The sequence below is a fragment of the Pipistrellus hanaki genome (assembly GCF_964339955.1).
Source record: "Pipistrellus hanaki genome assembly, chromosome: 18".
Lineage (NCBI taxonomy): Eukaryota > Metazoa > Chordata > Mammalia > Chiroptera > Vespertilionidae > Pipistrellus > Pipistrellus hanaki.
The window spans coordinates 8,439,767-8,451,184 of record NC_140520.1 but is presented as its reverse complement, the minus strand read 5'-3'; the positions used below and the strand labels follow the sequence as shown (position 1 = coordinate 8,451,184).

The 11,418-nt window shown below is 51.5% G+C and overlaps 1 protein-coding gene across 1 annotated transcript; it reads left to right on the top strand.

Annotated features, from left to right (window-relative positions):
• Positions 1-1,677: 1,677 nt before the first annotated feature.
• Positions 1,678-9,203, top strand: PGLYRP3 (peptidoglycan recognition protein 3; the record flags this gene model as incomplete). Its single annotated transcript, XM_084866517.1, has 8 exons — positions 1,678-1,726; positions 2,810-2,917; positions 3,773-3,974; positions 4,609-4,727; positions 5,670-5,822; positions 6,808-7,006; positions 8,261-8,379; positions 9,025-9,203. The coding sequence occupies 8 exons, from the start codon at positions 1,678-1,680 to the stop codon at positions 9,201-9,203; spliced, it is 1,128 nt and encodes a 375-aa protein (XP_084722643.1).
• Between the last annotated feature and the right edge of the window lie 2,215 nt (positions 9,204-11,418).

The window sequence follows — 11,418 nt, the reverse complement described above, 5'->3', positions numbered from 1 at the left end:
GCGCAGGGCGCTTGGGCAATCTTGTCCTTTCCCAGGGAGGAGGCACCGGGCTTATTCACAGGGCGGGTCCCTTCTCTCAACCCCAGTCTGGCTTCCCCAGTCCTTCTCAGTGCCTCGGAGGGAGCAGGTTCGGAGCCTCAGAACTCTGCCCTTCTCTCCACCTTCTATAGGGACCCCGCTTTCCTCCTCTCCAGGAGGCCAGAGCCCCAGGCTCCCTTCCCAGGAGGAGATCCCTCTAGTGAAGGGAGAGTGAAGGGCAGAGGAGGCAGCTGCTGGAGGAGGGCAGGGGCCAAGCCTGAAAGAGAGGAGCTGCCAGCCAATGAGGGGTGAGCCGCCTGCACCCTGACCTGTGTGGGACCCCAGGTATTTCTGTCTGTGTGTGGGTGTGAGTGCTTTTTCTTGGAAAGGCCTGGACTCTTATCAGGTTAAATGTTAACAGAGGAAAGAGAGTTGCCTTGATCTCCCTCCCCTCTTGAATTCTTTCTCCTAAAAAGAAAATTTTCTCTATTGGCTGTGGGTCTTGGGCTTACAGCGTCCCCATTTCTTCTCTTCCTCTCTGGCCCTGAATCTTTATGCTTTATGTCTCACTTGCCTCCTTTTCTGAGGCCCGGTTTCCTGATGGTAAGAGCCGGTATTGTAGGGCACTCTGAGGAAATTTAATGGAATGTCTGTGGAATCTTTACAAAACAGCTGGAACATAGGATATGATCAGTAAGTTGTAATTGTTACTGTAATTAGCATCTATCAGAAATTTTGGGGGGTGAAGTACCCCCACACCTCTGACTCTTAAATAGAGCTAGAGATGAAGCCAGTCCTACTCCTACTTATAGCTTACTTCTGAGCCTCATTGTGTTCACTTATCAAAGTGGGGTTAACAAGACCTTATAGGAACTTTTAAGGATCTATATATATAAAAGTCTAAGCGACCAGACAACTGAATGATCAGTCACTATGATGCACACTGACCACCAGGGGGCAGACGCTCAATGCAGGAGCTGTCCCCCTTGTAGTCAGTGCGCTCCCACAGGGGGAGAACTGCTCAGCTAACCGATGGGCTCCAGACGCTGGGCTCATGACTGACAAGCACAGCTGTGGCAGCACCAGCCTCTCCCACCTCCACTGCAGCGCTACCGAGTGATGGCAGGCACATGGGAGCGGGATGAGCAGGAGCGTGGCACCCAGCCCAGGCTTGGGGTCCTCCCAGGCCACCTGCCGCTTGGTTCACTACTGCATTCCTTGAAGGGTCCCAGATGGAGAGAGGGTGTGGGCCAAGCTGAGGGACCCAACTGGTGCACAAATCCATGCACTGGGCCTCTAGTTAATTATAAAATCACAGAACTAGATGTTAAAAACATCTACACTGCCACTAAAGGACTTTAGAAGCTGTTATTGTCTATACTGGAAGACCTATGATGAGGCTCTGTGCTACCCTGAGGCATCAGAAGCTCCCAGGGTCGCAGGTGGTGGTTGAGGGTGGTGGCTAGACAGAGGTATTGGTGCCTTCACCTTTCCTGAGCCCCAGCTGAAGGTCAGGCCCTGTGTTGGGGACCATGAGAAGCCTAGGAGGCAGACAGGGCACCGTGCAACGGTGTACCCCATTTGAAGAATGAGCACGGTTGGATTCACTGTCAGTGTCTCTCCAGAATATTCTCATTGGTGTACCGGGACCACGTGGGGATGTGGCTGTGGCTGCTCATCTTCTCAACTCTGAGCCTCCAGGCCTGGGGTAAGTGTTTTTCGTTGGGTCAGAAGTGCTTTGGGCATTAGCCCCAGCTGGTTTCACTTGCAAATTGTCCTCTCCAGGCTTATCACTCTTCCCCACCTGTCCTGTGTTGCCCTCGCGAGCTCAGCTCTGATCCCTCCTCCCTGCTGAGATGAGCTCTAGTTCTCCGTCTCCCCAGCCTGCCAGGCACACCTCATCTTCAGTGTCATGGTCACGGATGTGACTTTACAAAAGAGCAGGATCTCAGCCTTGGAGGAAACCCTTACTGGCCTTGCCTTATAGACAGAGAGAAGGCCACACTGTGGCGGTGACATGGGCATCTGTCCATGGCCGTCTGACAACATTGGGAAGGGACAGCTTGGGTCAGAACCCAAGTCCATGTCTTAAAACCTGTATCATCTCAGACAAGTAATTTAATTTCTCCGAGCTTTAGTTGCTCATCTGAGTAGAAGGAATAGTTAATTTGCTTTGCTTTTGCTTATCTTATAAAGTTGTTTTAAGTCACAGACCTGATAGTGCCCTTGAAAATGCTTTGTAACCTTCAGAGCTGGCCTGTGGGAGGTGATGCTGGTTCTAGTGGTTATGGTTCCCATGATCTCAGAGGCTGGCCAGGCAGAGGGGGATGAGGTACGTTGGTAATGACTAACCTTCAATTAATCCTGTCTAAAGCGTCTGAGGGCAGTCACAGCGGTTGGAAATTTTCTGTATTTCAAGAACCTTGCCTGCATCAATAGGTTGTGTGTGTGTGTGTGTGTGTGTGTGTGTGTGTTCGCTCAAAATGATGATGGCTATTTTGGTGTTGAGATTCTGATGTATTAATAGGTAAGCAGGTGAACTGGCAAAGGCTGAGCCGCTCAGATAAGGGGATGGAGCGGCTGCAGAGTCCCTAGAATGGGGGAGGGTTAGGGGAGAATGAGAGGCCGAGGTGGGGTGAGGCCTGAAACATGTCTGCCTTGTTTCCTGGAGGAAGTCAGGGGACTTGGGGAGACTGAGAGGCTGTGGAAGGTTGTGGGGGCAGAGCCCATGCCTCTGGGGTGGCTCTGGTGTTCTCTGAGGACCAGCACCAAGCACTATGTTCCTTTGTAGGGTATTCCCCTCTGTTCTCCTGGAATGAAACCCAAGCCGGAGACGTGTCAGAGCGGCTTGTGGACCTGTTTGTGGGCATCTCACAGCTCATTCGCAAGGGTCGCAATGGTGAGCTGACTTGGGGTTGACTGGGGCTTCTTAGGTGCCCGGAATGTTTCTCAGGAGTCACTCCGGAGGGATGGAGTCCCAAAAGGGGCATTTTCCAAGGAGTGCCATGGATGGATTGAGCACAGGGGAGGTCCGGGCAGGAGAGAAGACCCGGGGAAGAGACAAGGCCTTGTGCCCAGCTCTCAGCAGTAGGGTGGAGACCCCCTGCCCCTCAGAGAGCTCCTGGAACTCCCATGATGGACACAGACAGGGAGCCTCAGGAGCCTCTCACAGCCCTGCCCACAGTGACTTTTCATTTGAAAGAGAGAAAGCTACATGCCTGATGCTCATGGGGCTTCCTGGAGCTCTGGACTGGGGCTCCCTCGTTTGAGGACAGTGGCGGACTTTCCTGCAAGTCACCTTGTGGGAGAGGGACAGACCGAAGACACAATCAGAGACACGGGCGGCGCCAGTGAGGGCCGCACACCCTAGGCATCCACATGAGGTCTTCAAGAGAAGGCAGCTCAGGGTCAGATTGGGTGCGAGTGGTGCTGGGGCTGCTTCCCGCAGGCGGAGGGTGAAGCTGGCCGGGGAGGAGGTAAGGTTGGGTAGCCTCTAGGAAAGCACAAGAAGCCAGTGTTGGGGGAACAAGGCCACCTGACTGCCTTGAGAGTCTGATGGGGAATTTTTTTTAAGCCTCAACAGACTGTGGAGATGCGAAGGGGAGGCTGTGGCTGGCGAAGGCCTACTCCAGGGCCTGTCCCACCATCCTAGGGCAGGAGAGGCCCTGAGTTGGGAGGATGAGGGTGGCGTGGGCAGCGGGCCAGGGGAACTGGGTAAAAGCTGCAGCATGCCATCCTTCCGTTCCCTCTGCAGAGGTCCCCACCATTGTTTCCCGCAAGGAGTGGGGAGCGAGATCTCAGACTTGCTGGGCCCGGCTGACCCCACCGGTGGCCTACGTCATCACGCAGCAGCTCACGGGCATGGAGTGCCAGCAGCAGGATGTGTGCAGCGAGAAGCTACGGGCCCTTCAGTCCCATTCCGTCTACACCAAAGGCTGGTGCGACATGGCCTACAAGTAAGAGCCGCACTCAAGTCACCCTGGTAAAAGAGACTCAGAGTGGCTCTTCTCTCTCCTCCCATCATTCCTTTCTTGTTGCTTTAAATAAAATAAGTACAGCTGAAACCAGTTTGGCTGAGCGGATAGAATGTCGGCCTGTGAACTGAAAGATCCCAGGTTCGATTCCGGTCAAGGGCATGCATCTTGGTTGTGGGCACATCCCCAGTGAGAGGTGTGTGAAAGGCAGCTGATCGGTGTTTCTCTTTCATAGATGTTTCTAACTATCTCTCTCCCTTCCTCTTGGTAAAATAAATAAATAAAAATAAATAAATAAATAAATAAATAAAATCTATTTAAAAAATAGAGGAAGAGAGAGGGATAGCTGCCTCCTGCACACCCCCTACTGGGGATGTGCCCGCAACCAAGGTACATGCCCTTGACCGGAATCGAACCTGGTACCTTTCAGTCTGCAGGCTGATGCTCTATCCACTGAGCCAAACTGGTTTCAGCAATAAAATCTGTTTTTTTAAATAAATAAAATAAAATAAGTTCAAAATGTGAAAACACAGCTGCCCCAACTTCTGAGGATGGGTGAGAGGGTTCTTGTTACGGGGGGTATTTGCCATTCAATCTGCGTGTCCTTGCCCGGCAGCTTCCTGATCGGGGAGGACGGCAGGGTGTATGAAGGCCTCGGCTGGAACATCCAAGGCCTGCACACCCAGGGCTACAACAACGTCTCCCTGGGCCTCGCCTTCTTTGGCACCAAGGAAGGTAACGGTCACCCGCTGGGCCCTCTGCTGGAGGGTCCTCTATACTCTCTTCCTTCGCTCCATTGTCTCCACACTCCTCTCTTTCCTTTCTCTTTTTTTTAAAAAAAATATTATCGAATTTATTTGAGCCAAACTGACCACCTCCACTGGGGAGCATGATCTCCCACACGCCTGTCTTTCCAGCCTCCATCACCCTCTCTCGGAGTCCTTTCCTCACTGGGACTCTTTGGCCTGGCGTCCTCTGTGTCCTCTCCCTCTTCTCTGGGAGGTTGCTGTCGCCACCGGTGAGCTCACAGTGCTGCCGTCACTTTGGTGTCTGAGGCTGTGGGGCACTGAGGCTGCACAGTCAGGAAAGTGAGGTTCCTCTCTTCCTCTAGTGGCTCCCTTTGGGCAGACCCAACCCAGATGCAGGCAGGCAAGGGAGTCTGAGAAATGTCCTTTGTAGGTGTGTGGCCCCCTGCAAACCAGAGGGGAGCACAGGGGCCGGTGGGGTGGAGAGCTAGTAGGTAACGTCACAGCATGGGCCGCAGAGGTGTTTCTGTGAGATTCATGTGAGTGAGCGGGTGAAAAGAGCAGGTGCCACATGCATGACTGTGGGAGCTGCTAGGTATAGCCTGTCACACTGCTCTCCATGCCAGGTGTGCCTGACTTGGTCACGTGGGCCTCTCTCTGCGTGTAGATTGTATTGCCTCCCAACTCTTCCACTTGGAGATGGGGTGGATATAAGTCTTAGTTTGGCCCTTGAAAGAGATCACAAACCTGGCCTCCAACAGCTGCCCAAGTCGTTCTTTGCCTCTTAATACCGCTGTCCTAGCTCCTGGACCAGTTTCCTCTCTTCCCGTCTATCAGTTATCAGGTGGTAACCTTACCGTCCCTCCCTCCCTCCTGGGCCAGATTGGAGTTTCTTGCTGACAGTTTGGTGATCCATGTCATCCTCTCTCAGGCAGCAGTCCCAGCCCAGCTGCCTTATCGGCAGCACAGGACCTGATCTTCTACGCCATCCGGAAGGGACACCTGTCACCCTGGTATATTCAGCCGCTTCTCTTGAATGAAGAGATGTGCCTGGCCTATCAGCAGCCAGCAATGCCCAGGAAAGGTGAGGTCCTTCCTCCCTTCCTCCCCCCCCCTCCCCCTCCCAGTGACACTGGGACACAAGGGAAGGTTTTTTGTTTGTTTGTTTGTTTTTTTCCTGTTGGTGTTCATTGATTTCTTGGGACCCAGAACACCTCATGCCAAGACCCAGAAAGTTCTGAGAGGGTACCTTCCTGAAGACCTCCTCTCCTTCTCACTGGAATGACATGGCCATGGAGCCATTCTTGACATGTGTACACACATGTTCACTCCATCAACAGGTATTTCCTGAATACCAGCCACTCTTCTAGGTACGGAGGATACAACCATAAACAAAACAGACAGCTTCACATTTCAGTGAACAAAGACCCAAAATGAAGAAATCGACAAGTAAAATGCATATGATGTCAGATGGCAGGAAGGCTATGGAGAAAAACAAAGCATGGTCATGGGCAGTATATATATATATATATATATATATATATATATATATATATATATATATATATATATATATATTTGTGTATACTACATGAGTACACACACCTTTCTAAATGTGAAACTCAGCCAACCTGCAACATAACCACAGGGTTGAAAAAAACCTGACTTCATAGATTATGCTGACATAAGAGTGAATATTTCAAGAAAGTAGATAATAAAAATCACAACCTATTTGGGAATGAGCAAGCAGCAGCCTAAATCCAGGACAATTAATCAGCACTTTCAATAGCTTAGTATACTCTCTGCTAGAGTAGATCTTTTCTCGGACTCAGTATTAGAGGCCTGGTGCATGAATTCATGCACCAGTGGGCCAGGCTAAGAGACCCCACAGATTCAGTGGTGTGATTGTCCATGTGTGGGCACAGGAGCATTCCCAGGGCCTTGGTTTTTGTTGTTGTTGTTGTTGTTTCAAATTTAATTTAAATTTATTTTTTCCATCACCTCTTATCCCTTCTATGCCGTTTACCACCTCCACCCATCCATGGTCTCTGTTTTTCATCTCACCACAGCTTGCCCCAGCATCATCCCACGGTCAGCTTGGGAAGCCAGAGAGACATACTGCCCTCGAATGCGCCTCCCAGCCAAATATGTCATCATCATCCACACGGCTGGGGCGACCTGCAACACGTCCGAGGACTGTATGTCTCGCGTCCGAGACATCCAGTCCTACCACATAGACAATATGAACTTCTGCGACATTGGCTATCAGTAAGTGGGACCGGTTCTTACTTTTCTCCTCATGGCTGCAGGAAGAAAGGCTCAGGGAGGAACTGGCATGACTGAGCCCTTCCTTTGTACCAGGTGCTTTACATAAAGCAGCGTCTTTTATTTGTGCAAGACTCTGGACTATCAGTCAGACATAGCCACGGGCTAGCTCTCTCTCCTGGGAATAGTCTCCTCTAGGGAAGAATGAAAAGTCATTGGGCGCAATAGTGATAAAGCAAAACTGCGAGACCCTCAGAGAAGACCACTGGCGGGTGGTGCCTTTTTTTATGTAACCCCTTCCACTACTGAGGGACACAGGCTCTGCTCAGCCTCTCCCTCCATCTGGCCCAACCCCAACTTGCTCCCTCTGATGTTAGAACCCTGCCATGTCTCTGGCACTGTTACTCCATGTTATACACACAGGAGTTTTTAACTTCTCTGGCCTCTTTAGCCTCATCTCTACCATTGGGAAAACAATCTCTCTATATAAAAGCCAAGCAACCAGAATGACCGGAATGACTGGTCGCTATGATGTGCACTGCAGCCAGCCAACCTCCTGTGGCCCCTCCCCCCTGGCCAGCCCGGTCCCCAAATGGCCCCCTCCTTCTCCAATCAGAGCAGTCTGGCCAGACCCCACCTGTGCACACATTCATGCACCAGGCCTCTAGTACCATATCTACTTGAAAAGAGAGAGCAAAATCATAATGTTCTCTTTTGGTTCCTTTAATGCATGGTCTATCATGAAAAACACAGAGCTAATGGAATAGCAGAAACTAAATAGAAGATGCCTTGGAATTTCATAGAAGGGATGGAAGGTGAGAGGATGACACATTACAACCAGTCATCTATGACTCAATCACAACAGCTTTTGCAAAGTTACAAGGAAGAGAACATGTCAAGAAGAGAGTCAGTGTAACTTGAAACAAAAACATGTTCCCATTGTACTGGTGTTGAGGCGGTCACTGGTCACCTTGGGGAGGTCAGATTCTGTGGCATTGTGGGGCGAAAGGCCGTCACAGTGGGGGACTGAAGTGGCTGTTATTATTGCTTGTCACAGTCTGACCTCACCGCTTGGGTTTAGAGATTGCGATTGTCTTTTTGTTTCTCTGTTTTATCTCTGTGCACATTGGCACACGAGAAATGTGCAGTCAACATGTGATAAATGAATGGGAGAATGAATGAATGAATGATTCAAGGAGTAAATGAAGACAATTCTTCCCAGCGTGACTTTCTCCATTTTTCTTTCCCCACTCCTAGCTTCCTGGTGGGCCAGGATGGCGGTGTGTATGAAGGCGTTGGCTGGAATATCCAAGGCTCTCATACCTACGGATACAATGATATTGCCCTAGGAATTGCCTTCATGGGCAACTTTGTAGGTAAGGTGTGAGCATGGGGCAGAGGGGTTCGGGTGATGGAGTCACCCGTGGAATGTCTGGGGAGCACGGGGGGAAAAGGCAACCTTGTGGTGTCTGACAATGTGGGCTCACTTAATGCAGGATCAGGTCACCCAGGATTCCCTCCTGGGCAGAAAGTTTCCCCCAGATCCACCCGTCCCCATTCCCAGCTCCATCTGTCTTTATAGCCATGGCTAGGAACATAATCTTTTGCAAACTTTGGTACTATATGGCTCAGTCAGCAAATGCATCCTCTTCCTTGGTAACCATGGCAACAATGTGGAGGAGCATCACTGCTTGCTATGTATGGCAGAGTGTGGACAGTCAGGGGTGCCCTGCATGCCTCACGGTGCCTGTGGAAAGGTGATGTGCTGTGCTGCGGTTCTCACCCAGCGCAGCTCGGAACCTTCCAGAAGAAGCTCTGCAAAGAGGAATCCAGCAACACAGTGACCCTGTTTTCTCTCTGGGCCTGGCTGCCACAGATGATGTGCATTTGTTGGCTATGATGTATGTGGGAGGAGAGGAGTGGGGGGGAAACAGAGAGGCTGGAATGCAGATGCTTGCCCCTGTCCTACCTAAGCAAGTAGCCTTGAGGCTCTGACGATTGGCGGGGTATGTATTTTGCAGAAAAGCCACCCAATGCCGCAGCGCTGGAGGCGGCCCAGAGCCTGATCCAGTGCGCGGTGGACCAGGGGTACCTGGCTCCCAACTACCTGCTGGTGGGGCACAGCGATGTGAGCCAGATCCTGTCTCCAGGGAAGGCTCTGTACGACATCATCAGCAGCTGGCCTCACTTCAAACACTGAGGGCCCGCAGGCTCAGGACGAGGAAGCCGCGAACACTCCCCCTCCATCAGCACTCAGCAAGGCCTCCTCAACCAACAGCGCTGCATGGTCTGTGATACTGAGCCCTCAGAGTGACCTATTTGTCATTGGTCTGAAAGACACAGCCAAAGGACACTCAGCACACCGCCTCGCTGTGGCCTCTCCTGCCTCATTTGTGTCAAGAGATCCTGCCCAGGTCCCTGTAGTCATTGAAAGTGTGTTCATACTAACACCTGCCTCCCCCCTCCCCGCCCAGGGGGTTGTTATGAGGATGAAGTGAATTAAATGTGTTAGAGTTTTAGGGTTTTCAGTTGGCCTATAAGAGTGGTTTCATTCAAGTCAGCGGAGGTATTGTTACTCGTGTTGCTATTGTTGCTACAGCTCTCCTGTGGGTGGAAGGATTTCCTTTAGTCAACAGCTGTCTCTCACATTCTTCCTCTCAGGCTGCCCCTCTGCTCCTGTCTCCTCTCTGCCTGCCCTTCTGCTGCTCTGACTATCCCTGTCTTTGCCTCTCTCTTTTGATCTAGAACATGGCAGTGTGGAGTAACAGTGGGCCAAGGGGGACTGGGACGCTCACCAATCGGCTTCACTGGGCCCCCCAACCAAGCCCTACCTGTCCCAGGCCTGCCAGGAATGCTGGGGAGTGAAATGGGGCGGGGGGCAGAAGCCAAGGGTGAGGCTGCTCTGGGGAAGGTACATATTTCCCAGAGGCTCAGAGTCACACAGCAGCAGGACAGGTGTGCTTCTGGCCCAGCAGGTTCTGCGGAGTAGGGCGGGCGGGGCCTCAGTTAGAGGAGCCGGCTCCCAAAGAGGGAGGGTGTTATTACCAGGGAGGGGTGGTGGGGGCGGGAGCTTCTGGGAGGTGTAGCAGGGACTATTTGTGATTTCATTTCATCTGAGCTCTGCAGGGCAGGAGCTTCCGTTGCTATCTGGAGGAGATGAGGTCACTCTGTAAGGTCCCACAGCTCGTGCGTGCATGCCAGTGCCAGCAGCTTCTGTCCCCTTGTCACACGCTATCCGGCTGTCCTTCTGTGCTCACATTCCTTTCACAACCAGAAGTGGGAAAAATACCAGGGGTCCCCTGACTCAGAGTTCTCTGAAGTGATTACTCCCCTCGATTCCATGACAGTCTTCAGGGAACAAGGCGATCCATGTAAAAACCCATGTAAGTGGCACAGTCCTGAACTCACGTTGTAATAATAACAACAGCAATGCAACCGGGATTGGTGTGCCTTTTGGTCACATGGTCAGCCCCGCTGGCCCTGTGGGTCTTTCCATCACAATGACTATTAGCCCATCACGCATCACCAGGCCCATTTCAACCCCAGGGTGGGACTCTGGTTTGTCTTGATGAGCATCCTATGAGAAGGGTTTCCTCATCGTTGAAAATGTGTTGCACTCTTTCTGAATTTTGATTTTGTCATCCTCCATGAGCCATTGCTCACTTCTTTATCTTTGGTATTTTTATTCAAATCCTTCATTACCATCTCTCACACACGTTGGGCAATGAGCGCCAGGCACTCCTACAGACATCGCCCCATTTGAACCCAGGGCACTGTGGTCCCATTTCACAGATGAGTAACCGAGGAGATGTGCCCAAGAGCCCAGATTGAGTGCCCATCACTGCCCGGTATAGTTTTTCCAGAAATCTACCTCTAGGATTACAGTGACCCTGAGCCACAGGTCTCTGCTGTGTGTGTGTGGTGCACCAGCCACTAATGGGACTATCTATCTGACAGAAACTATTTATCATCCATTCCTGCAATTCTGTGACTGCCAGGGGGAGAGAGGGATTGTGTAAAATATGTGTGTGTGCACACAGGGTGCATGTGGTGTAGTAATGCCACTGTCCATTACTATTAATCCACTTTTATTATTGAACATCCACAGTCATTGTTTCAGTTTTCACCAATCCTATATAATAAAAGACAAATGTGTAAATCCATGGAACTGCGGCACCACCTGTCGCTATGACATGCCATGACCACCAGGGGGCAGACGCTCAATGCAGGAGCTGCCTGCTGGTGGTCAGTGTGCTCCTACAGGGGGAGTGCTGCTCACCCAGAAGCCAGGCTCACAGCTGGTGAGCAGAGCAGTGGTGGAGGGAACCTCTCCTGCCTCCACGGAAGCGCTAAGGATCTCCCAACTGATGACTTTGGGGAGCGGGCCTAAGCCATCAACCAGACATCCCCCGAGG